General features: G+C 44.0%; 1 protein-coding gene and 1 long non-coding RNA gene across 2 annotated transcripts in view; one reads left to right on the top strand and one right to left on the bottom strand.

Annotated features, from left to right (window-relative positions):
- LOC308299483 overlaps positions 1–15,520 on the bottom strand; it is a 711,129-nt gene extending 695,609 nt beyond the window's left edge. The window contains exon 1 of the long non-coding RNA XR_013962782.1: positions 15,475–15,520. This is a non-coding gene — a long non-coding RNA (uncharacterized lncRNA). The remainder of the gene's footprint in view (positions 1–15,474) is intronic.
- The window catches only part of pappaa (pregnancy-associated plasma protein A, pappalysin 1a), a gene marked incomplete at both ends in the record, with an annotated part of 282,732 nt that overhangs the window by 51,676 nt on the left and 203,616 nt on the right, over positions 1–27,440 (top strand). The window contains 1 exon segment of the mRNA XM_080743260.1: positions 7,299–7,420. Coding sequence (XP_080599386.1) covers positions 7,299–7,420 — 122 coding nt within the window.

Below are 27,440 nucleotides of genomic sequence, written 5' to 3'. Positions count from 1 at the left end.
ACTGTATCTAAGTTGGTTACTGTGCATTTGGACTGTATCTAAGTTGGTTACTGTGCATTTGTAACGCTCCGGCTTAGGGGAAACCAGAGCACCACATAATATGGTGTGGAAACACCGACCTTCCCAACTCCCAAGAACCAGTTTACTTTCGACTTTTGAAGTGTTTTTATTACATTTTCTCGGATTGACAGACCTCCGGGGTGGAGGACAGGGTACAACAAAACTAAAACTAGAACAGAAAAATAGCTTACCTATCCAGAATAAACAAAAGACAATATACTTCCCCTCCTTAACTGAAAAACAAAGTATATAATAGGAACCGAAATAAATCAACAGAAAAACCCAGCCCTCTCCCCTTTAGCTGAGAATAATAGATCGAGAGGTGTTAAACAGCGGTAATCGCTATTATGGAATCAAGTGTTTGTTCGAGCTCACATACAACTATCTGTTCCGGCTTCACATGCACAAATGGCTACTACAACAGCGAACAGGCAGACAGACGGGTTGGGAGTCAGGAAGGCACGGGTTCGCTGACGCCGGCTCACTGACAGCCTTTTAAAGATGGCGTTGTCCTCTGGACACCAATCCGGACTGGCTGCGACTGGAACTCCCCTCCTATGATCATCCAATCAGGCTCCACGCTCTCATATACGCACTCTACCACACACGCACACACAGACCCACGCAGCCACAGAGAGGAGAGAAACCTATCCGCGCATAACATATAATACCACCTTCAATATCGTAACACCTCCCTTCCCGAAAAATCAAACATTTTCCCCCAAAAAAATGTTTGATTCCCGGACGCCCTCCTAATGAGCGCGAGACAAAGCATCTGCCATAATATTGTCCCTCCCTTTCTTATGCTGAATATCTAAAACAAAATCCTGCAGCAACAAGGACCACCGCATTAAGCGTTGGTTGTTGTTGCGCATTTGGGCCAAAAATATTAACGGGTTATGATCCGTATACACCCTGATAGGCATTGGACTCGACCCCACATAGACCTCAAAATGTTGCAACGCAAGCAACAAGGCAAGCAACTCTTTTTCAATAGTGCTGTAATTCACCTGGTGTCTCATGAATTTCTTTGAAAAATAACAAATTGGGTGATCAATACCATCGGCACCTTCCTGCACCAATACTGCCCCTGCCCCCAGGGCACTCGCGTCAACCTCCAATTTAAATTCCCGTGAAAAATCTGGGGCTGCAAGGACAGGCGCGCTGCACAGAAGGGCCTTAGCAGACTCAAATGCCACTTGACAATAAGGGGACCAGATAAACGGAATCTTTGGGCTCACTAAGCTCGTCAACGGTGCAACTACCTCAGCAAAATTTCGACAAAACCCACGATAATACCCCGTCATCCCCAAATACCGGCGAAGATCGCGTTTATTCTGGGGAATAGGGACATCCATGATCGCCTGCACCTTCGATGCAATAGTGCGCACATAGCCCTGACCTACCTCCTTGCCCAAATAGGTTACGGTCGCCTTCCCAAATTCACATTTTGCCAAATTAACAGTGAGATTAGCCTCCCGCAGCCGACCAAATATTTCATAAAGGGTTTGGACATGTTCCTCCCAAGTGGATGAATATGCCACCACGTCATCCAAATAAGCGTCGCAATTTTTAATACCTGCCAAAGTTTTATTCATTAATCTTTGAAACGTAGCTGGAGCGTTTCTCAGCCCAAAGGGCATAACTGTATATTGCAAAAAATTATCGGGGGTGACAAAAGCTGAAATCTCCGACGCACGGGGTGTTAATGGCACTTGCCAATAACCCTTCAAAAGATCAAGTTTCGTGACATATTGTGCAGACCCTACACGATCCACACAATCCTCCATACGAGGCAGTGGAAATGAATCTGGTTTTGTCACAGCATTTATTTTCCTGTAATCAGTACAAAAACGAACGGTATTATCAGGTTTGGGCACTAATAAACACGGTGAACTCCATGAACTAGAACTAGGCACCGCATATCCACGCTCCAGCAGATATTCTACCTCGTTCTGCATTAAATTTCTTTTTGTCGGATTGACCCGATAGGCATGTTGTTTTATTGGTCTTTGCTCTCCCACATCCACATCGTGATGAAGCACGGTAGTCTGTGTGGGGTGATCCCCAAACAGTTCTACATGACTATAAATTAGCTCACTAATATCACTACGAGCCGTCTCTGACAACGTAGACAAGTGGCTGTCTAAATTCCTAAGAATCTCTGAATTCTGTAATCTGGCGCATGGCACCGGCGCACTGCCCACATACAGTCCATCCACCTCAGGACTATATGGAGCAGGCGCCACATTAACACTGACCACCGGCGTCACCACAGATGTGGACTGAACACTATCCCCATCCCGTGTAACGTACTTTTTTATCATATTGATATGACACAACCGGAATTTCTTCCTTCGATCAGGAGTGCTAATTACATAGTTATTATCACTTATTTTACGCTCCACCAAATAAGGACCGGAAAATTTAGCCTGCAGGCAAGAGCCCGGCATAGGTAACAACACTAGTACCTGTTCACCCACTTGAAATGTCCTGGCCACTGCTTTAATGTCATAATTTATCTTCATTTTTTTCTGGGCCCCCGCTAGGTTCTTGCGGGCTGTCTCACACGCCTGGTGAAGTCGCCCTTTAAAATCACTAACATAGTCCAAAATGTTATGACTGGGGCTAGGTTTATCTGCACACCATTTCTCCTGTAATAACCGTAGTGGGCCACGCACCGTGTGGCCAAAAACCAAATCGGCCGGGCTAAACCCCAGGGACTCCTGTGTGGTTTCCCTAACTGCAAACAGTAACAAAGGCAACCCCTCATCCCAGTCTCGCTCGTGTTCCAGACAATATTTTCGCAAAATACATTTTAATGTCTGATGGAAACGTTCAATAGCACCTTGGGACTCTGCATGAAAAGCGCTTGAAGTCTTATGTGTGACAGCCAACTCCTCCATCACCTGAGCAAATATTTTAGACATGAAATTCGTCCCAAGGTCACTCTGAGTCACCTTCGGCAGACCAAATGTGGAAAAGAATTTTATTAGAGCTTTTACAATAGTCCGTGCTTTGATATTACGCAGCGGAATTGCCTCAGGGAAACGAGTTGCGGCACACATAATAGTAAAAATATACTCATTGCCAGATTTCGTCTTTGGTAATGGACCAACGCAGTCAATAATTACATGTTCAAATGGTTCCCCAATCACTGGAATGGGTTGCAATGGAGCTGGTGGAATAACCTGGTTGGGTTTGCCCACCACCTGACATATGTGACATGAACGACAGTATTTCACTACGTCACTTTTTAACCCAGGCCAAAAAAAACACCGTAGAATTCTATCATACGTTTTTCTAATTCCCAAATGCCCAGAAAAAACATGATCATGAGCTAAGCTCAGAACCTGGGGACGAAAAGGCTCTGGCACAACCACCTGATATACCGAGTCATAATCATTTTTAGACCACTTACGAACAAGAACACCATCATCTAATAAATAGATAACAGGATGGGGGATTTCTTTTGGTGCCCCGACACTAGCAAAACATGTACTCAACGTATCATCAGATTGTTGTGCTTGAATGAACTGGGGTTTATCCACTGATAAATTCAGCTCAGCATCACTAGGCAACAAATTGACAGTCGTGCCTGAGTGCTGAGTGCCTGACACATCATCTAAAGAACCCATAAATGTTTTTGTGAGGTCCACCGCCTCACCATTTTTTTTTGACTGTGCGCGCGTAATTGCGCACACAGGGAACACCGTTGACGGCTCACACACCACTGGGGCAAAAACGCACGGAGCGGACAAATTGTCTCCACCGACCTCGAGCGGAGAAAAAACCTTTCCACCCGCCAAATCATTTCCCAAAATCAACGTTACTCCGGGCACAGGCAAATCGGACCGCACGCCAACCTTAGCTGGCCCAGAGAAAAGAGCGCACGTCAGATATACGCTGTGTATGGGGATTCGAAAAACGCTCATCTCTATTCCCCACACCAACGCGTCAAAACCACAGTACGTTTTTCCAGAAAAAGGTAACACACTGTCTAAAATGACAGACTGTTTCGCTCCGGTGTCACGCAAAATAGTTATGGGAATTTGGACACCATCCCCACCGGGGAGAGAAACAAACCCGGAGGACATAAAAGGTTCAAACGCTCCATCCACTATTTGTTCATCCTCAGGCGGAGTGATACCAGGCCGTGTACGGATTAACCCAATAGTAGATGGCCTATTATCCTCTCTTAACTGAGTTTGTTCTCTCCTTCTAGGACATAAAGCAATGAGGTGCCCGAATTCGTGACAGTAGAAACATTCCCGGGTCTCCCCTGGAATAATATTAGCGCGCCCCGCACTATTCAGTGGCCGGGTTCTATTTTCTGAGGGCTGTCGGGCAGGGTTATTAGCCCGGCCCGCGGCTGCAGAAAACGCCGTCTTGTGCGTTAAAACGAACTCGTCAGCTAACACAGCCGCTGCAGATACTGTAGTGACCTTTTGTTCGTTCAAATAAATACCAATATTTTCAGGCAAGCGCCTTTTGAACTCTTCAAGTAGCACTAATTGCCGTAATTCCTCCATGTTCTTTATTTTACTTGCCTGGCACCATTTGTCAAATAAGACCTCCTTCTCGCGCGCATACTCAACATATGTCTGATGGGCAGTTTTTTCTTTTCCCCTAAATCTCTGTCTGTAGGCTTCTGGAACTAATTCATATGCCTTTAACACAGTAGACTTTACCACTTCATATTTCAATCCCTCCTCAACTGGCAAACTAGCGCATACCTCCTGCGCTCTCCCCACCAATTTGCACTGTATTAACAATGCCCACATTTCTTTTGGCCACTTTAATGCAGAGGCAATGCGCTCAAATGTATTAAAGTACGAGTCCACCTCATTTTCCCTAAAAGGTGGAACTAGTGCAATGTGCCTCCCAACATCAAACCCACTGGAAGTAGATTGGGATCGTGCCTCACTGGGAATACCAGGTGATGACCGCTCAACTTCCAACGTTCTCAACTTTATTTTTGCCAACTCCACATCCAATTCTTTGTTGCGACACTCCAATTCTTTGTTGCGACCCTCCGCCTCTCTGAGACACAACATTAAACGGAGTTCCTCTGTACCACTGGTTATTTTTAGACTCGTTGAGGCAATGTCGGCATGAGCCGTGAGGGGCGGTATGACAGCGTGTGACGCCTCCGCGTCCCCGTGTGTCTCCCTATCCCCCACGCTGGCCCCCCCAGCCCCAGGAAACATCGCACCCCTCTCCAACTTCCCACTTAGTAGCCGTTTCAGTTCATCTTTATTTGCGTTAAGAGGCACATCAACACCAAAGAAGTTTGCCAGTAATAACAAATTATCTTTTGTACAGCGATCTAGCTTCTCCCCTGATGGACCCTTAGCAACTTCCTCCCACAAATTTCCCAGTGGTGGACCCTTATCACTCTCATCCACCTTCTCCTCCCCTGGTGGGATCAACTCCTCGTCGCTCATCCTACCCTCCTCAAAACTGCCAATCAAACACAAGAAGAGTATAAAAAAAAATGCACTTACCCGAAAAATTAAAGTTTAGACGAGCCCCCATGTAACGCTCCGGCTTAGGGGAAACCAGAGCACCACATAATATGGTGTGGAAACACCGACCTTCCCAACTCCCAAGAACCAGTTTACTTTCGACTTTTGAAGTGTTTTTATTACATTTTCTCGGATTGACAGACCTCCGGGGTGGAGGACAGGGTACAACAAAACTAAAACTAGAACAGAAAAATAGCTTACCTATCCAGAATAAACAAAAGACAATATACTTCCCCTCCTTAACTGAAAAACAAAGTATATAATAGGAACCGAAATAAATCAACAGAAAAACCCAGCCCTCTCCCCTTTAGCTGAGAATAATAGATCGAGAGGTGTTAAACAGCGGTAATCGCTATTATGGAATCAAGTGTTTGTTCGAGCTCACATACAACTATCTGTTCCGGCTTCACATGCACAAATGGCTACTACAACAGCGAACAGGCAGACAGACGGGTTGGGAGTCAGGAAGGCACGGGTTCGCTGACGCCGGCTCACTGACAGCCTTTTAAAGATGGCGTTGTCCTCTGGACACCAATCCGGACTGGCTGCGACTGGAACTCCCCTCCTATGATCATCCAATCAGGCTCCACGCTCTCATATACGCACTCTACCACACACGCACACACAGACCCACGCAGCCACAGAGAGGAGAGAAACCTATCCGCGCATAACATATAATACCACCTTCAATATCGTAACAGCATTGGACTGTATCTAAATTGGTTGCTGTGCATTTGGACTGTATCTAAGTTGGTTACTGTGTGCATTTGGACTGTATCTAAGTTGGTTACTGTGCATTTGTACTGTATCTAAGTTGGTTACTGTGCATTTGGACTGTATCCAAGTTGGTTACTGTGCATTTGTACTGTATCTAAGTTGGTTACTGTGCATTTGGACTGTATCTAAGTTGGTTGCTGTGCATTTGGACTGTATCTAAGTTGGTTGCTGTGCGCTTGGACTGTATCTAAATTGGTTGCTGTGCGTTTGGACTGTATCTAAGTTGGTTACTGTGCATTTGGACTGTATCTAAGTTGGTTACTGTGCATTTGGACTGTATCTAAGTTGGTTACTGTGCATTTGGACTGTATCTAAGTTGGTTGCTGTGCGTTTGGACTGTATCTAAGTTGGTTGCTGTGCATTTGGACTGTATCTAAGTTGGTTACTGTGCATTTGGACTGTATCTAAGTTGGTTGCTGTGCATTTGGACTGTATCTAAGTTGGTTGCTGTGCATTTGGACTGTATCTAAGTTGGTTACTGTGCATTTGGACTGTATCTAAGTTGGTTGCTGTGTGCATTTGGACTGTATCTAAGTTGGTTACTGTGCATTTGGACTAAGTTGGTTGATGTGCATTTGGACTGTATCTAAGTTGGTTGATGTGCATTTGGACTGTATCTAAGTTGGTTACTGTGCATTTGGACTGTATCTAAGTTGGTTACTGTGCATTTGGACTGTATATAAGTTGGTTACTGTGCATTTGGACTGTATCTAAGCTGGCTGCTGTGCATTTGGACTGTATCTAAGTTGGTTACTGTGCATTTGGACTGTATCTAAGTTGGTTACTGTGCATTTGGACTGCATCTAAGTTGGTTACTGTGCATTTGGACTGTATCTAAGTTGGTTACTGTGCATTTGGACTGTATCTAAGTTGGTTACTGTGCATTTGGACTGTATCTAAGTTGGTTGCTGTGCCTGTCTGTTGGTTTCCTAGAGAAGTGGGATCAGTGTGTGATAAATGCACAGAGGGGAGGGTCCTGCTGCAGTACGCCTCCAACTCCTCGTCCCCCCGGCCCTGCGCCCCCTCAGGACACTGGTCCCCCCGAGAAGCCGAAGGTAAGTGTTCAAAGACCCCCCCATGCAGTGGTGTCTGCAAGCATTGCTATGGAGTGTTTGCTCATGCTCATTTTGTGTCAGGGACCCCCAGAAGAGAAGAGTTATGTTCAAAATAACACATTTCTAAATCATTCAAAAGTTTCCCAACATTTTCAATATTTTCCCCCAAATTTTATGAATTGCAGATGTACAATCTCGCACCGTGGCACAAAATGACGTGCTGTGAGCAGGGTTCTTTCCCCCCGACCGGATGGAATTGGTGTCCCGACGGAAAATGTATTTTCTGTTTACCAAAGAGCCGAGGAGACGGGGAGACCCCTGTTACTGATCAAACACTGTCGAAATACAGTATAGAGCTCTTTTGAGCGGTGCCAGCCACTCCGACATTTGACCGAGTGTGCAAGTGTCTGTCCATATCATTGTTGTCGGGTGGAAACCTTGTTATGTCATAATGTATTTATCATTTTAAAAAGTTACTTTATATAGTGAAAATAGACGATCTACAAGCACACAACACACGCGTGCTTGTAGATCGGCTGTTTTCACTAGTTTAAATTTTTAAAACCAGTAAGACTCCCTAATCGGGAGATAAGCGACCGTCAGGTCGCAGCATGAATTTAGGGCAAAATCTGTAGGAGCAGTGTCCAAAAATGTTTTTGAAAAAATCGGCCTAATGGTGGCGCTATATAGGACAGATCCATGTTGATGACATGAGTGTAGACCTACTGTGTACGGATTTGCGTGATTTTAGGGCAAATTGGACATACAAGGTTTTCACCCGACGACGACGATATATATATTTTTTCAAAAACACTTCTAATTGCAACCCCATAAATATGTCCTAACGGCACCTTTAACTCTCAACTCTGGGCTCTATACCTGGCCAGGTTCAACCTCATGTTATGCAGTATTTCGTATCTACACTGTGATTTACGCGCCTCCATGAATGTCAGTGCTTGTCAAAGCATCAATCTTGGGTCTTGGCTGATAGCATCGTTCCCACATCCATGAGCTCTCAATGCCTTTGGGGGCTTCCCTTTTTTCCTTGGATTTTCCTTTATTTATTTATTTTACCAAGAGCAGCAACATGCGAATCGTCGCTGTCAGGCAGAAACCTTGTATGTCCAAAGCTTTTACTTTTCAGGAAATGTGGCGGGAAAAAAAGAAAACTTGTGTTTTAATGGCTTCAGTGTGCTTATTATTTAGTCACAAAGTCATGTTAATACTTTTTCATTGGTTCAATATTTTGTAAAACCCCCAAACCACTTTCACCTTCATCTGACCCAGGGGTCTTCAACAGGGGGTCCGGGACCCCTAGGGGGTCCTCAGAGTTACTATAGGGGCTGCCGCCAAATCTTTGTGTGATAGGATAATTATTTTAAAATGAACAACTTGAACGCTCGCATCCAAATTCTGAGGAGAACTTGAAAGTGAAAGGTCAAGTATAGTAAATATTGACGATTTAAGTGGTCAAAAGTAAAAAAAGTAAAAAAAACAACAATTAACACAAATCTACCCAACTGATGACAGTGCTGTCAAACAAGTTTATGAATCTATCTATGAAATCAATGAAAATCTGTATCACACATTTTTACAATATGTAGAGGGGGTCCCTGCTTCATGTCTCTCTCAGCTAAGGGGTCCTTGGCCTGAAAACGTTGAAGACCCCTGATCTAACCACTTTCACCCTCATCTAACCACTTTCACCCTCATCTAACCACTTTCACCCTCATCTAACCACTTTCACCCTCATCTAACCACTACTTTCACCCTCATCTAACCACTACTTTCACCCTCATCTAACCACTTTCACCCTCATCTACCCACTACTTTCACCATCATCTAACCACTACTTTCACCCTCATCTAACCACTTTCACCCTCATCTAACCACTACTTTCACCCTCATCTAACCACTACTTTCACCCTCATCTAACCACTACTTTCACCCTCATAACCACTTTCACCCTCATCTAACCACTACTTTCACCCTCATCTAACCACTACTTTCACCCTCATCTAACCACTACTTTCACCCTCATCTAACCACTACTTTCACCCTCATCTAACCACTACTTTCACCCTCATCTAACCACTTTCACCCTCATCTAACCACTACTTTCACCCTCATCTAACCACTACTTTCACCCTCATCTTACCACTACTTTCACCCTCATCTTACCACTACTTTCACCCTCATCTAACCACCACTTTCACCCTCATCTAACCACTACTTTCACCCTCATCTAACCACTTTCACCTTCATCTAACCACTTTCACCCTCATCTAACCACTACTTTCACCCTCATCTAACCACTACTTTCACCCTCATCTAACCACTTTCACCTTCATCTAACCACTTTTAAGGCTCGTCATACTGAGGTGAGTAGCTACTCACCTTTTTAGGTGATGTCAGTCACTGAAAACAGAGAGGTGTGTCAGGGTGAGAGGTGAGCTGCTACTCACCGCTGTGAGTGACGTAATGTTGCGGTGAGTTGCTTAATTACTCACTTAAAACTGGAGTATGACTGAGCTTTCACCCTCACCTAACCACCCTCACCTACTTAACCGCTTTGACGCTCGCTTAAAACAATCTTATATATACATTCCTCCTATTGCCGCATCCCACTTCCAAGCCCGTCCACGCCCCCTTTACATCCACTCCAACTCATAGGTAGTCGCATAGGTAGTCGTATAGGTAGTCGTCAGGACGGTAAGGAATACCGCCCATAACCCTATGCCGTCCGCTCATTCGCTAAGCACGAGAGAGAGGAGGCAACAGGGGAGGGGGGGCGGGCAAGCGAGAGAGAGAGAGAGAGAGAGAAATTTGACACCACTGTGTTTGCTGCTGCTGCTGCCTGTGTGAGTCAGTGGAGTGCAGAGAAATAGCAGAGGCATAACAGTCACTTCTCTCCAGTGCGTCCGGCGGTCAAATATGTCCGACCGGAAACGTGCGCTGCGGCACAATAGTCTCCCCCCCCCCCCCCCCCCCCCAATAGTTCCCCCCCCATTTTTTTTTTTTTTTTTTTTAATTTTTAATTTTATTATTTTTTTAACCTCTAGTTAATCATAAGCGGAAATGCGGCGTGCTGTGAGCTTGTAGATCTGCTATTCACGCTACTTTTTCTCGTGACGCTCTATGACGAAGCCGGGCGTTGATTTACGGGGGGGGGGGGGGGGGAGCAAAGAAAAAAAAATATATTGTATGCAGGGCAGGAAATTCACGGCGGCCACGACGGCCATGGCCGTCGTTGCCCCTCTCTTTGGCCGTGTGCCCCTCGAAAAATGACATGCCCAAACGGCCACAGTGGCCGTGGTGCCCCGGTGCCCACAGCAGTCCATTAACTTCATTTCACCGTTTTCCATCTGCGCGATTTTCCAGTAATTACGGTGACAGCAGTGCCCGATTGGTTGAGCTCCTTATATGACCAGTAGTAGATTCGATTTATGCTCGTAGCAGCCACCGGAGTCCCGCGACACAGTGTTATACAACACAAAAGCTGCATCACCGGGCTAAACGGGAGTTAAATCTAACGCATCCTGTTGAATACATCTGGACGTGCGAACGAATGCCTTCAAACGGAGCTCTGCTGCTTGTCTTGTCTGTATTTTACGACAATGTGCATTAATGTCATTGGCTGCACCTGTGTGCTGTGCTAGTTAGTTTTGATAATATGAGACGCCAGCTTTCCAGTTGCTCACTGCATGGACGGACACATTTGTCTCCCTTTATGTCCAAGGCAGCAAGAGAGTGAACGTTTTTCTCTCTCTCTTTCCTTTTTTTTTCAAGCCGCTGCCTGCTGTGAGTGCCGTCAACACAAAACGAGCTGTATCCAATGTGCTGTGTTGCTAAAGCTCCCCTTTAAATCACATGTTTGTACAAGAAAGAAAAGATTGTAAATCCAACAATGATCCAAATGAAGACTGAGACTGTACAGCAGCAGGCAGCTCTGCAATGAAGCGCAAAGTAGGCTACGCTGTTACGTGTAAAACAATAGGGTGAAGTCAGGTAAATTGGGACACTTTTTGGAAGCGCAAAAGTATAGGGTGAAGTAAGGTAAAATGGTCTGCTTTTTGGTAATTGGCCTAGGAAACTAAGAAAAAAGCAATGTGTGATACTGAATTTGTTTTTATGATTAATAAGGACTGTCGTCAACATGTTTAAGTAAAATGTATGTAATAAAATAAATTCGTTTTGATCCTACAGCTTTTGAAAAACAGCCTAAATAGGGCTAGTGGTTCATGTATATAATAATATTATAATTTATATAAAAAGTAACTAGTAACTAAAGGTTATTCAAAATTACAATAACAAATTAAGTACAATACTTAAATGTACTTACTTTACACCGCTGCACATGGAAAAACATAAATAAACAGCTTTTTGATATTTATTTAATTGAAAGGTATTACATTAGCCTAATTAAAAATGTAATCTTCCTTAATGTTTAAGCTAAATTAATTATGACTGGCGTGGACTTAAAATCATTGTTTTAATTGATGGCCTTCCTGCCCTGGCACTTGGCCTTTGTGCCCTCAAAAGTTTGACAACAGTAAAGGCCAACTGGCCTTGCCCCTAAAATGATGAAATTCCAGGCCTGATTGTATGTATGAAAAGTACACACATTTGGAGATACAAGGTTTCTGCCACCGATTCTCCGCGAAATATTTTGGGTGGCTGACTCAACCTCGAAACATGCAAATGATTCATTGGATTCATGGCTTCTTGACGTGGAGCCCACTGGGATGACATGCAGTCAGAGTTGATGGAGGGGGTCTCGTCCCAGCGGAGGACGGCGGTATGGTACTGTAGTGTACCACAACTCCCTGAAGAGGGCTTAGAGCAGTGCTTCTCAACCTGAGGGTCGGGACCCACAGGAGGGGTCCCCAAATTATTTTGGGGGGGGTCCCCAGATGATTAGCTTAACGTGCAACATTGTTTTCTCAACCCAAAACAACATAACGTTTAAGTGTATGGAGGGTATATGCACATTTCTTGTGACAATTTAAGGACTTTTTAATACCTCTAGACCAGGGGTTTTCAAATATTTTTGACTCAGGGCACCCCTGTAAATAACCTTTTCATCCACGGCACCTCTGAATTACACTGTTATTTTTTAGAATCTTACATCATATTGGAGAAATATCCGTTTCCATCAGAATTGATTGAAAATAACGTTATACCCACACTGTGGGTGTGGCTAACTTCAGCTGGGTCACCACCCACCATGACAACCACGCATACTTACTTACTTTTGGGGGGGGGGGGGGGGGGGGGGGGTCATGGCACCCCATCTTTAAATAAAACATGTGATTTCTTTTTTCACCACTGTTCATTTTTGGAAAAACTAAAAGTTGGATGGAGACACAGGGTTTTTGCCCGAGAGTGACATCAGTCCCCCCATGCATCCTCCTATATTTCCCCGGGAGATATCGAGTACCATAAGTGCTGAAATCAGCAAGATTCTCTAAATAGCGTCTTTCCCCCCCCCCCCAAAAAATGGTGTTACCTCTCTTGTTCTCTGGGTGGACTCATATTGGAACAACTGAACAGGAACAGGGATTAGAAATGAAATATTGGGGCTTTAAAAATAGTTGACCCAGCTGTGCACCTTTGATCACTTACTGGCTATAGCAGCTGCAACATTAAGCACCATCCAAAATGTGTGTGTGCGTGCACGCACGGCCACACGTGCGTGTGTGCATCTGTTGTTATTCTAACCAAGTTTCTAAATCTGCCAAAAAAAAATAAAATAAATCCACATTCTACAATGTATTTTAAGATGTGACATAAATAGAACAGTGAAGTCATGACGTGACTCGCTCATCCCGTGGTTCCACGGAAGTAATTCTCTATGGAGAATAACATTGGGTCATCTTAAATCGTCTCATATAAGCATTGTGGGTCAAAAATAAACAAACAGCCTTTGCGATATTGTCGGCGAGTTGATTCTTCATATCCATATGAGTCAAACCGCTGAGATAATTTGTTTATAATTGGAACACAGTTCTTATATGACGCGATATGAAAAAGGTCTATGGGAATTCAGAATGGGGGAAGAAAACCGCGAACCAGGTAGGATGTGTAAATTACGTCACACTTCACTATTCTATACGGCCACCTTATACAACCGGCAACTTATATAACACAGTGTTCGTATCGTTGCCTGTCGGGCGGAAACCAGGTATCTCCACATTTCAACGTGTTTGTGATCTGGGAAGGAATTAATGGAGTACTTGATCGTACAACATGCAGTGTCGGGCAACATTTGCTAAAACGGCCACTCTACTCTTGTTTTTCTCATGTATACAATCTCTTTTGACCCCAAGTTGAAAACCAGTGGTGTACCATTGATGTTAATGACAGAGACATGGATGTTGTTACAACGTCAGAGTTGGGTTTGGATCACGGTTATGACATTTTACATGACGATTAATTGTCACTCAAATAATTGCGATTAACGATTTAATTGTGTATTTGTCGTTGACAATTACATTTCTGTTTGGCTTTTAGGCTTTGTACATGGCAACCATGACACATAACTTATATACACAAAGAAATTACTGACATATTTCACAATTTTATACTTAAAAAAGAACATTGATAGTTGAAGTACACGATCTACAAGCTCACGATGCGACGCGTTGTGAGCTTGTAGATCTGCTGTTTCCACTACTTTTTGAAAGTGTTTGAAACTATGTCAACATTTCTCAAAAAGGAAATGATTATGACGATAATACAAAATAATTGCGATTACCTCAAATAATTGCAATTAGACGATTATGTAATAATTGTGACAGCCCTACGTATACATAAACGTAACTTCAGCTGTAATGAGGAAAAAAAGGAACATTAAGTGCCTGTGAATTTAAATAATGTAATGGCACCCTTTAATGACAACGCGAACCAAACGGTAGAGCTTTATTGTACATTCATTTCAGGATTTTACAGTCTTTTGTAAAGATCCTCTACGGCTGCCCGTGCTGAAGTTTAGTTGCATTTTGTTCAGTCTCTAAAGGCCTTTTTATTCACTGAATAAAATATTACTTGGTATAATGAATTGCTTCTGTGAATTATGTGCAATTTGACTAAGTTGCCCATCGACTAAATTGTGTTTAAGTTGATTGCATGGATATCTCACCCCATTCGTCACCGAACCGAATAAGAAACTTTGAGCGTTGAGAATTAGAGAAGCATATATTATTGTTTTTTATTCTAAGGTATCGACAAAAAAAGTGGACCATGCATTTTATGCAGTTCCTCTGCCTCCCCCAATCCATTAACAGAGTGCATTAAAAAGTAAAATCTTCATTTTGCAGGGCTTTTTTCTCTCCTCTTCTTCATTTTCAATCACTACTGAGCCAAGACCAGACATGCATTAAAGAGACGATTCAGTGATGTTATATAGTGGTTCCCAGACTTTTTTGTCTCTGGGCACCCCATGATTTTTTTTTTTAATCCGAGGCACCCCTACATTATAATTTTCACTCCCAGCACCTTATATTTATACTAGTATATCGTCGTTGTCGGGTGGAAACCTTGTATGTCCAAAACCGTTAGTTTTGTATTTATCATCTAAAAAATTTACTAAACTAGTGAAAACAGCAGATCTTCAAGCACACAACGCCTCGCAGCCGCGTGTGAGGGCTGCGGAACAGTGGCGGCTCCAGTGGGGGGCTATGGGGGCTTTAGCCCCCCTGGTGAAGGCTAAAGGAATAAATACATAACATATATTTGAATATGTGAAAGACAATTGATTGACTTCTGTTTAAACCATACTATGAAATCATACTTTTTTATGCTGGAAAGCATCTTCAGCGTCACAAAAACCCTTATCCGATCACCCCCAGTCCTCAGATTTGGACCCTGGCATCTGCCAATGATCTGGTCTGTTCAGTTATCGAGAGAATCTCGTTTGTCGTAAATTAGTATTATTCATTATTGTTTGTTGACGAAATTAATTAGACCCTGCTCTAAAAAAGCAAGCTCCCCCATAGCCCCCCCAAGTCACAATTCTCTGGAGCCTCCACTGCCGCAGAAGAACAACATCAAACCTTTTTAACCCATTTAGGCCTAGAATTATTGAATGCTTTAACCAGTGAAAAATAGCAGATATACAAGCTCACAGCGCGGCACGAGTGCCGCGCTGCGAGCTTGTAGATCTGCTATTTTAAGTCATGAAAATGTGTGCAAATCTTTGACTATATGTATTTTCAAAAGCGAACGTTTGTAACTAAAATTTTGCTTCTGGGTGGTCCCTGGAACTCAATATTTTGAGATGGGGGTCCCATGGCCAAATTCATATCATTTTGGGGGTTCACATGAAAAAGTTTGAGAACCATTGACATAGTAGTCTCTCAAGAACAGACTAACTGAGCTCTATTTAAGTGAAAAGGACCTTTTCTTTGACGATGGCTGGCCAGATTGCTGACATAGAAACGTAGGTTTTTCAAAAAGTTGTAGAAGGATTCAAAAGACGCTTATAGAATCGGGTCAAAATTCTAATTTTCACGATTTTTCAAAAATAGCAGATCTACAAGCTGTGAGCTTGTATATCTGCTATTTTTCAATAGTTAAAGCATTCAATAATTCTAGGCCTAAAATCTTCGCTCTTCTATTTCTTCATACCTGTTCCCGTTGACCCCGACAGAACAAACTAACTCCCCCCCCCCCCTCCCCTAAACTTCCCCTTCCACACACTTGAGCAAGCTTGCTCCGCGGCCCGCACGACCGTAATTCAATTTTTATGGGCGAATTATGAATTTTTTTGCAGGGTCAGATATGAGGTAATAACGGAGCCGAGAATCCATGGAGATGTGATCATTCAAGTCTGGCAGGTGTCCGAGGAGCACACTAATGATGAACTCACTGACTCACAGCACAGCATCATGGGTACTATGATACAGCCATCCATCAAGAGGAGTACAGAAACCTCTTATCTCCATATTCTAACCTTTTTTTCATGCCCTACTTAGATAGATAGATTAGATAAATATAGATAGATACCTTTATTATCCCACAGGGGAAATTCAGCTGCCCAGAGGCAGCACAGCAGTTAAAGGTTACAAGTTACAAAGAGGTAAGAAAAAAAAGTACAAAAAGAAGAATATAAAGTGTCAAAAAAGCTGTCATAAAAAGAAAGAAGAATATATATATCACAGTTAGTTTGAGATTCAGTTAGATTGAGAACAGGAGCGCTCGTTTTTGTGCACAAGGTGGAGCAGGCGGTGCTTCCTTCGGGGAACTAGGAATAATTTGACTGAGGTTAGGGTTAGGATTAGGGTTAGGTTTAGGCATAGTTTTACTGAGGTTAGGGTTAGGATTAGGGTTAGGTTTAGGCATAGTTTTACTGAGGTTAGGGTAAAATTTTGGGGTTAGGGTTAGCTTTAGGTTTGGGTTTAGGATTAGATTTAGGGTAAGGTTTAAGGTTAGGGTTAGGTTCAGGCATAGTAGCATTCACCAGGTTAGCATTCACCAGCGTGGGACTAATGCAGTCAAATGCTCTACCACTGGGACATGAGCTTCTTCCACTGGGACATGAGCTTCTTCCACATCCAGGTGAACAAAAACAAGCGCTCCTACCCCAATCTAACTGAGTTACCCAAACTAATTGTAACATACATAAAGTGACCAAGAAACATTCAACGCTCATAAGTGACACGTGACACATTAAAAAGCTGCTCAAAGCACAACTTCAGGGGTCTTCAATGTTTTCAGGCCAAGGACCCCTTAGCTGAGAGTCGGACGAAGCAGGGACCCCCTCTGCGTGTTGTATAAATCTGTTTTGCAGATTTTCATCGATTTCATCATAGGTAGATTCATAGACTTGTCTGACAGCACTGTCATCAGTCCATGTTGGAGTCGTGTTAATGTATTTTTTCACTCGGTACTTGGACTGCTCTTTTTTACCTCCACACCTAACGTATTTGCCAAAAATAGCCGATCTACAAGCTCTCAACGCCTCACAGGGCGAGGCGTTGAGAGCTTGTAGATCTGATATTTTTGGCCAAAGTTCTCCTCAGAATAGGGACGCGAGGGTTCGAGTTGTTAATCTTCTAAAAGAATTATCCTATCACACAAAGATTTGGCGGCCCGCCCTGTAGTAACTCCGAGGACGGTCCCCCTATAAGGTTCCCGGACCCCCTGTTGGAAGACCCCTGCCCTACTTGATCATATATAAGACATCTCAGAAAAGCGGTTACACCCCGCCACTCCGACATGTCTCCTTTCCGACATGTCTCCATTCCGACACTAACCCTATGGCTATCTCTAACCCTTACCCTAAACCTAACCCCTATGGAAGTGTCACTCCGACAATAAGAAGTCAATTTCGGAGTGGTGACATGTCGGAATGGAGAGCGACACCCCAGAAAAGCATCAAAAGTAGCCGATCTACAAGCTCGAAACGTTTCGAGCTTGTAGAACTGCAAATTTTGATTCTTTTGAAATTGAATCCTGAAAAGTAACACAAGGTTTCCACCCGACAGAGACGACGTACTTGAACAAATTCCAAATGAAGAACCACTGATTTCCATCCGATATCTGTGCATACAGTACTATAAAAACAGATTCACACCTGTGCAGAATTTTGTAAAAACAAGCTTAACCGTTGCCGGTCGGTCGGCCCCGCGTTGGCGCTGGGGTCTATTTTTGTACACTGTCAGAGTTAAAGTGAGCGTTGAGGATTATTTAGCTGTGTACTCGTGTGAGAGACAAGTCTGGGCTTGTCCAAACGTGCTGCGCGCGTGTGCGTGCGTGTGTGCGTGCGTGCGTGTGTGTGTGTATGTGCGTGCGTGCGTGTGTGTAAACCTCTGAAGCAGCCGTCTGTCTGTAGGGTTTGGACAGAGTCCCTGGTTGGGGGCTCCTACTCCCCTGTTAGCGGAGGTGAAAAAAGTACTCACATGTTTTTACTTGAGTAAATGTATCAATACTGCAACCTAGGAATTAAGAATGTACTTGAGTAAAAGTACTAAAGTATTGCCCTCGAAATGTACTTAAAGTACCAAAAGTAGAAAGCACTCGTCATGCATAATGTTTTGTAATAATAATCTAAATCTACAAAGTAACTAGTAACTTTAGTTTTCAAATAATTGGAGTAAACGTTACAATATGTGCCTCTGATGTAGGTGGAGTCGAAGTCAAATTACAGAGAATTGGAAATACTTAAGTAAAAAATCCTCAGAATTGTACTCAAGTACAGTACTTGAGTAAATGTACTTAGTTTTTAGTAGTTAGTTTACACCACTGGTGGTAGAAGTATTCAGAAGTAAAAGTAGCAATACCACAATAAAAAAAGTACTAGTAAAAGTCCTGCATTCGAAATGTTGACTTGAGTGAAAGCAGAAATGTATTGGCATCAAAATGTGTAAGTAAGCAAAAGTACGAAAAATATTTGAAAAGGGCTGATCTACAAGCTTTTTTTGTATAGAGAATGGGTTCCTTCCCAGATTGGTGAGCTTGTAGATCAGCTATTTTCAAATAGTATAAAATAGCTACTAAAACTGTCATATTTTACTGTGTCAACAGCCGTTGTTAACACACACAACTAGTGTGTTCCTCTGCTGCACTTACTTACATAATTTTGGAAGAGATATGCAACTGACACTCTGATAACGTAATGCCTCCAAAATTGGAGTGCGTGCTTGCGTGCTTGCGTGCGTGCGTGCGTGCGTGCGTGCGCGCGTGTGTGTGTGTGTGTGTGTGTTACACTTTATGAGCATCCTGGTCCTCGCAAGTAAAAAGTGCTTTATTTTATGGTTGTACAAATGTTAGATTTAGACTTCATTTACACTTGGTTGTTGTAGACCTGCCATGCATACACCCTAAAATAGCTATCAGACGGTTGTGAACTTGTAGATCTGCTATTCGATGTGCATGACACCCGCCATGCAATTTAACTCTGGACTGGAGAGTTTAAGGGTAAAACATTTCAATAAAGTGGCATTTATAAAAAAAGAACATCTTAAAACATCAATTGATGTCCTCACAAGTATATTACTACGCATCTGTGTGTGTGTGCGCGCGCGCGTGTGTGTGTGTGTGTGTGTGTGTGTGTGTGTGTGTGTGTGTGTGTGTGTGTGTGTCTGTGTGTCTGTGTGTCTGTGTGTCTGTGTGCGTGCGCGTGTGTATGTACTGTATGTACGCACACACATTGGCACCTGTTTTCTAAAGGACTTGAGGTCTGTGTCCTCACACCACTTGACTGGGAAACGCTGGCTTGGAGAGAGCGAGAGAGAGAGAGAGGGAGAGAGAGAGAGAGAGGGAGGGAGAGAGAGAGGGAGGGAGAGAGAGAGGGAGAGAGAGAGGGAGAGAGAGAGGCATAGAGGTAGAGGGAGAGAGGGAGAGAGAGAGAGAGAGGGAGAGAGGGAGAGAGAGCGAGCCGAAGCACCCCTCGTAAATCTTTACGACTCCATACCCCAGAGAAATATGGCTGTAGGGAGGGGGGGGGGGAGGCAGGATGAGAGAGAGCGAGAAAGAGGGGAGAGAGAGAGAGAGAGAGAGAGAGAGAGAGAGAGAGAGAGAGAGAGAGAGAGAGAATACACACATGGAAGAAAAAGTGTGTGTGTGTGTGTGGGGGGGGGGGGGGGGGGGGGGTGTAGGGGTGGAAACCACCCAAGATAGTTAAGAGAATTGCATGTGGTTTAGTGACATTCACAAGGGAGGACCCAGCAGATGATTGAAAGCAGCAGTGTGTGCATGAATGAAGGGCATGGAGCTACCTTTTTATTGGTGGACATTTTTGTTACAATACTTTTTTTTTTCTTTTTTTGCTACGGGCATACACAATGAGTGGACAATTATACTATTAACAGAAACACAGAGAGCTAGCCCTGAATGACCAATGACATAACAGGTCTGGAACCAAATGGACCCTAAAGCCTCTATCAGAGTCGTTACCGGTGTAGTGCAGTGTAGTCTTTTTGAGTCATAAAACTACAACGTTAACGCTCAAAAAGACTACACCGCACTACACCGCGGTGGATAGCTTACCACCGCGGTACCGACTCTGATAGAGGCTTTACGGGTACATTTGTACACCCTCAGAGTTAATCAAATGGAACATCTGCGAACCACTAGTACTAGTTGAACTCCGATCCTAATGTGTCCATAGTGTCATAGTAAATAAGTGTCATACATAATTATTTTGAGGGAAGACCTGGATACTTGACGTTCTGTAAGTGGGTCTTATGATCAAAATAAGAACATTATAATGGGGTTCAGGGGTGTCACAAGGGGTAGGAAAGTGGGACTGAGTTACTGGGGCCCAAGGGTGGAGGGGCCCTAATAACTTTATCTATTGAAAAATAGCAGATATACAAGCTCACAGCGCGGCACCGAGTGCTGCGCTGCGAGCTTGTAGATCTGCTATTTTTGAAAAGTTGTGAAAATCTTTGAAAATCTTTGAATATATGTATTTTTTAAGCGAACAGTTCTAACTCAAATTTTGCTTCTGGGGGGTCCCTGGAACTAAATATTTTGAGATCGGGGTCCGTGGCCAAATATATATCATCTTGGGGGTCCTTGACATAGGTTTCTTGCACACATTTTCACGATTTTTCAAAAATAGCAGATATACAAGAACCCGAGGCCGACTGCTAGCTCTGGTCCATAGCGTTAGTGGAGTTCTCCCTAACGCTATGTTCCTCTAACTCTGCCCCGGCTTGGCAAAACTGGAAAGCCCCGTTGTCTGGTCCGAAAATAACTAAAACTGTTTCGCCCCTCACCAAACCAAAGGTATCAGTGGGGAGTTAAAAGCTTACTCTACTTAGTGGACGCAGTCTGGGCCCCCCACCACACACTTAAAATACATGTCTAAGGGCGAAATGATGAATATTCCACCGGATGGAGACTCCATTTCTTCTAGTTTTTCACTATTTGTCGTTGCCATTACGGTGCCAACTCACTACTGCCGCGCAGGTCAGAGGACCGCATTAACAGAGCATTAATCTCTCTGGGTGTTATTCAGCTCTGCGACGTTGGAGGTGCTGTTTCGTAAAAACAGTCTTCAACCAGGAAAAGTGTCTCCATCCGGTGGAATATTTTTCATTTTGCCCTAGAAATGTATTTTAAGCGTGTGGTGGGGGGCTCAGACTGTGTCCACTAAGTAGAGTAAGCTTTCAACTCCCCACTGATACCTTTGGTTTGGTGAGTGGCGAAACAGTTTTTGTTATTTTCGGACCAGACGACGGGGCTTTCCGGTTTTGCCAAGCCGGGGCGGAGGTAGAGGAACATAGCGTTAGGGAGAACTCCACTAACGCTATGGACCAGAGCTAGCCGACTGGCAGCAGTGTGTTTAAAATCACACTGACATCACTGGCTTCTAAAAATGTTGCCCTTTTTTTTTTTTTTTTTTTTCTCCCTTGCAGAATAATGGAGTAAATCCTGGTAGCATGTATAACTTATCTGTGTTGCTTCATTCCATCGTCTCATGTCACTGGAATTCCCTTACCGTGTTTTCTAAAATAATTGCTCTGTATAAAAGCATCTATGAAGCTATGAAGTGTGTGTGTGCGTGCGCGTACATCCGTATGTGCGCGTGTGCGCTCGTAGTGGTGTGAGAAGTGCTCAAACAAAGTAAAAGTATTGTAGCAATACCAGAATATAGAAATACTGTTTGTAAAAGTACAAAAGTATTGGCTTCAAAATATACTCGAATAATTGTATATGAATGGCCCATTTCACACATTCGAAAATGGCAGATCTTAAAGCATACTGTGTGTGTGTGTGTGTGTGTGTGTGTGTGTGTGTGTGTGTGTGTGTGTGTGTGTGTGTGTGTGTGTGTGTGTGTGTGTGTGTGTGTGTGTGTGTGTGTGTGTGTGTGTGTGTGTGTGTGTGTGTGTGTGTGTGTGTGTGTGTGCGTGCGTGCGTGCGTGCGTGCGTGCGTGCGTGCGCGCGCGCGCACGCACACACACACATGTCTTTGCACTATACGTGCATATGCAGTTGCGCACACTCGTGCGTGTGTCTGTCTGTCTGTCTGTCTGTGAAGCCGGGTGGGGAGTGTGCGTGCGTGCGCGGTGGATTGAATGTCTGCATGTCTTTGCACTATACGTGCATATGCAGTTGCGCACACTCGTGCGTGTGTCTGTCTGTCTGTCTGTGAAGCCGGGTGGGGAGTGTGTGTGTGTGTGTGTGTGCGTGCGTGCGCGGTGGATTGAATGTCTAGCTACTGTGTGAGCGAGTGTGTGTAAAAGTGTGTGAGTGAGTCACCGGCATGGGCCGGCCCCTTCTTAGAAAGCCCAGAGAGTGCATGTCCAGACATATCCCTCCCTACCGCTATGTTTACCATCATCACAGCAGCATAGATACTACACTGTCATCAGCTGTCCACCAGGGCTGCAACTCTGGGCCTTTCTCAGGGACGTGCTGGTCATGGGGAAAAGCGGGACAACTCCCGAACGGCTGGTTCATTCCCGGCCGGTCTGGGCCGGCCATTAGGAAAAAATGTTACTGTTTGCACAAATGGTAAAAATTAAACTGTAGTGAAAACAGCAGATCTACAAGCACACAACGCCTCGCACCGTGCTTAATGTAGATCGGCTGTTTTCACTAGTTTAAATCATTTTTAAAATGATAAATACAAAACAAACGGTTTTGGACATAAGGTTTCCACCTGACAATGACGAATGTAATTGGCCCACTGGCTTCTCACTTGTCATGATCTGAAATGGCAAATCTTTGAGTAGCAGCAGCGCTATAGAGAGAGATCTCTCTCTATAGCGCACAATGAGGGCCTCTCCAACTCTTTTTCCCGGGCTGAATCAGGGGCCCAGCATGTCCCTGGCCATTCTTCTAGCACAGGGGTTCTCAACCTTTTCAGGCCGGCTGCGACCCCCAAAATAATCCTATTTTAACTGGTGACGAGCATTGAGAGTTGAGGTATTACATTTTATATAACACGGTTCTATTGTGAAAAAGTGAGTGGTGGTGCGTGTGTGTGTGTGTGTAGCAGTTCATTTCAAGGTCGTGTGTGTGTGTGTGTGTGTGTGTGTGTGTGTGTGTGTGTGTGTGTGTGCGTGTGCGTGTGTGTGTGTGACGCAACTGCACCACTTGGTCACCAGCTCTATTGCAGCTCATGTTACAGACAGACATACGTACACACATGCATAACATACGGACAAAGTCACACTTAGGAGACGGTGTGACCACTGCTCAAAAATCTTGAACGTTTGAGAAAGGCCTTTGTAGAATCGACCTCAGGTCTTAACCCATTCAAACCAGGAAAGCATCTGTGCCATTTTGGATTTTTAGGTTGAATATTCCAAAAAAATAGCAGATCTACAAGTAGTACATCTGCTATTGTCTTTCTGCCTCTATTGTGCTTGGTGAGAGCCATAAGTGGATCCCCGTTCAGCCGCGAGAGCTACGAGAATCCATCTGTACTAGAGGTCTTCACAGGTCCAATTTCGGGGAAAATGGAGCTGGACCCAAATGGACCGGTCTATTATTTGGAATATGAGAACCGTTACCAGAGCAGCACTGAGACATGTTAGAGCCGATCCGAACGGAATCGTCAATTATTCGAAAAATTTGATCCGATACCCGGGCAGCACAGAGATATGTCGGAACTGGAGCTCGAGATACCCGAAATTACCGAATGCCAACGTTATTATGAAGAGGTGTAAATATTAAATAGGACTTTTTCTTTCTTACCGTTGCATGTTGCTGCATGCTCGCCCCTGGACATTAACGTATTTCCCAGTCAATTGACTGACGGACAGGAACAATAAAAATCCACGTTTTATTTAGATGTGTAAATCTTGAGCTTGTAGATCTGCTGTTTTCATTGGTTGGGTCCTGGGGCAAACGCCTAATTTCTCTTTTGGGTCTTGAGCTCATAAGCGCTTGGGAACCGGCGGTCTGGCGGAGTCCAGCCATGAAGAAGGGCCTTGGGCACACTAGACACAACGGCCCGCATTCAACCTCAGCCGCGCAATTAGGCTGGAATCACGCCCAGTGTCTCTCGCCTCTTTTTTCCTTGAAGGAGTGTTTTCGTAGACAGCCCTAATACCCAGATGGGATTAGCTAATCAACAGAGAAAGCAAAGGAACTCATATTCAAAAAGCACAGGTCTGGGGCGATTTATATAGTCACTTCTAGGGCCTCTATCCCATTTAGGGGCCTAGAATTATTGAACGCTTTAACCTGTGAAAAAATAGCAGATATACAAGCTCACAGCGCGGCACCGAGTGCCGCGCTGCGAGCTTGTAGATCTGCTATTTTTTGAAAAAAGTCGTGAAAATGTGTGCAAATCTTTGAATATATGTGTTTTCAAAGCGAACATTTGCAACTCAAATTTTGCTTCTGGGGGGGGGTCCCTGGAACTAAATATTTTGAGATGGGGGTCCGTGGGCCAAATACATGTCATGTTGGGGGTCCTTCACATGAAAAGGTTTGAGAACCGCTGACATAGTAGACTCTCAAGAACAGACTAACTGAGCTCCATTTAAGTGAAAAAGGACCTTTTCTTTGACGATGGCTATAGCCAGATTGCTGACATAGAAGCATATGTTTTTTTCCAAAAACCTTAGAAGGATTCAAAAGACACTTATAGAATCGGGTCAAAATTCTAATTTTCACGATTTTTCAAAAATAGCAGATCGACAAGCTCGCAGCGCGGCACTCGGTGCCGCGCTGCGAGCTTGTATATCTGCTATTTTTCAATAGTTAAAGCATGAAATAATGATACACAATAATGTGTACCCCGTTCTGAACGGGCTATACTGCCTCAGAGGGAATTCTAGGTCAATCTGCCTCTTGTTTATCCAGCAGTATTGTGAGCAGCTGAAATCAAACGCTTTTTTTTTTTTCTTCCTGGGGAGCACATGTTCCACCACTGCATACATACGTACAGTACAGTATGGTACGTCTGAGCAAACTGCTGAGAGAAATTCAACTTGTAATTCCCGGGTGAAGATGCATGCACATTTTTATTACCCAGAACAGGTAGCTTTTTCTTGTGTAACACTTTGCAGATGGCCGAGTTTGAATTACTTAACCACTTTCAAAACCTGGCGTCCCTATTTTTCTTTTTTCTTTTTTTTTTGGGGGGGGGGGGGGCGACAGCAAAGAGTTACACATCTTACAATCTCACACCACGTCACTGCTTTGCGAGGTCGTAGACTGTATGACAGCGTGTAAAATAGGGCTTAAAGGGGAAGACCACCCATTTTCAATATTGAACTATGTCATTTATATACCTTTGCTTAGAGGAGTGGTGTGGACATAGAAAAAAAGTTCCCCCTCTTCTGTGTTGCCTAGAACTGGAGGATTGATTTGGGGGTTTGTATTGTAAAGTACAACTTGATGACATCACACTGTTGTACTTTACAATACAAACCCCAAAATCAATCCTCCGGTTCTAGGCAACACAGAAGGGGGAGAACTTGTTTTCTATTTCCACACAACTCCTTTAAGTTATATTAATGACATAGTTCAATATTGAAAATGGGTGGTCTTCCCCTTTAAGCAGTTAATCTTTTCTAAGCAGAATGATGATAATAAAAAAAGCTATTAATATTAAATATTTTATCATTTTTTCCCTTCAAATTAAAACCACTTACTGTAGCCTAGTATTATACTCTACTAGTTAAGGCACGTTAGATCTTGGGGTATAAAGTCAAAAGCCGTAGAACTTAGCATCTTTTGCATGTTGGTAATAAATGGTTTACATTGTCTTGGGTTTCGCAGTGGATGACACCCCGATTATGTCTCCTCTTAAATCTCCGACCACATTAGCCATTAGCAGCGGAGCCCAGGCCAGGGCACGGAGAACCGGCCCATCACAACAGCTGACATTACACAATATTTTCAGTGGCTGCATCTTCCCCTTTCCCCTGCTCAAAACTCAATGAAAAACTCCCAACCCCAGAACGCCAGGACTTACAGTACACCAGGAGGATGGAGCAGGGATGGGACGATATTATGAACATTTCATATCACGATTACTGAAAAATCTCGATTTAAGATATTATTGCGATAATCAAAATCCATTGTCCTGGGGCGGAACGTTTGCCAAAAAAATAGCACAACGCGTCGCAACGCGCCGCGTTGTGAAATTGTAGATCGGCTATTTTTCGGGCAAATACTTTTGATTGACAGTGGGAAAAAAAGACTGTATCAAGTACGTGTATTATAAGTACCTTTTACCAATTATAGAGGGTTTATGTGGTACCGGATATGCAGCTCGGCAAATAAAAGGTGAATTGATCCCAGTGCATGACGGAGGACGACATCACGATAAATTAAATCTCCACGATACGATTATCGTGGGTGTTTTTTATCACGATAAACGATAATATCGCTTATCGTCCCATCCCTAACCTCCACTCTCTCTCTCTCTCTCTCTCTCTCTCTCTCTCTCTCTCTCCCCCCCCCCCCCCCCCCCCCTCGCTTTTTTTTTCTCTTATTCTCCTCCCCCCTTTAACTTACCTTCTTGCACACACTGACCACACACACACTTATAATAATAAATGTGTTGAGATAATGTGGCCTGGAAACCACATTCAGTGCTCACTTGATTAAACACTGGAATTTTTGCGCAGTGCCCAGAAATGAGGTTAGCAAATGGTCTTTGTTGGTTGCCAGTTTGGACAGGCAACAAAAGGAAACGGAGGGAGAACACAGTGTCTGCCGCGCGGCGCTGGCTCTCCCCGAGCCCCCTTTCGCTTGATGAATGTTAGAGCCTACGTCACCGGGGATAATGCGAGTGAGCTGTGGTGGTGGTGCGCCGACTACTCCAAATATGGCCGAGAGTGGTGCGGGCTACAAACAAGCACGAGTTGTACTTTTTTTTGTAGTGCACCACCGATGTACTGTACGAGCTCGGCTTGTAGATCGTCTGTTTTTGGGTTCACGCGCACCGATTTTAGCTGAGAGTGGGGCGGCTGCAAGCAAGCGCGAGTTGTACTTTTTTTGTAGTGCACCAAAAACATTTTTGGTGCAGCGATGTACGTGTCGGCTTGTAGATCGGCGTTTTTTTCGGGACCACGCACGTCTATTTCTGTGTTTCTTGCGTCTC

Source organism: Nannobrachium achirus (genome assembly GCF_963921795.1).
Source record: "Nannobrachium achirus genome assembly, chromosome: 15".
Classification (NCBI taxonomy): domain Eukaryota; kingdom Metazoa; phylum Chordata; class Actinopteri; order Myctophiformes; family Myctophidae; genus Nannobrachium; species Nannobrachium achirus.
The sequence above is the reverse complement of the archived record's forward strand: the minus strand, read 5'-3'. Positions and strand labels throughout refer to the sequence as shown.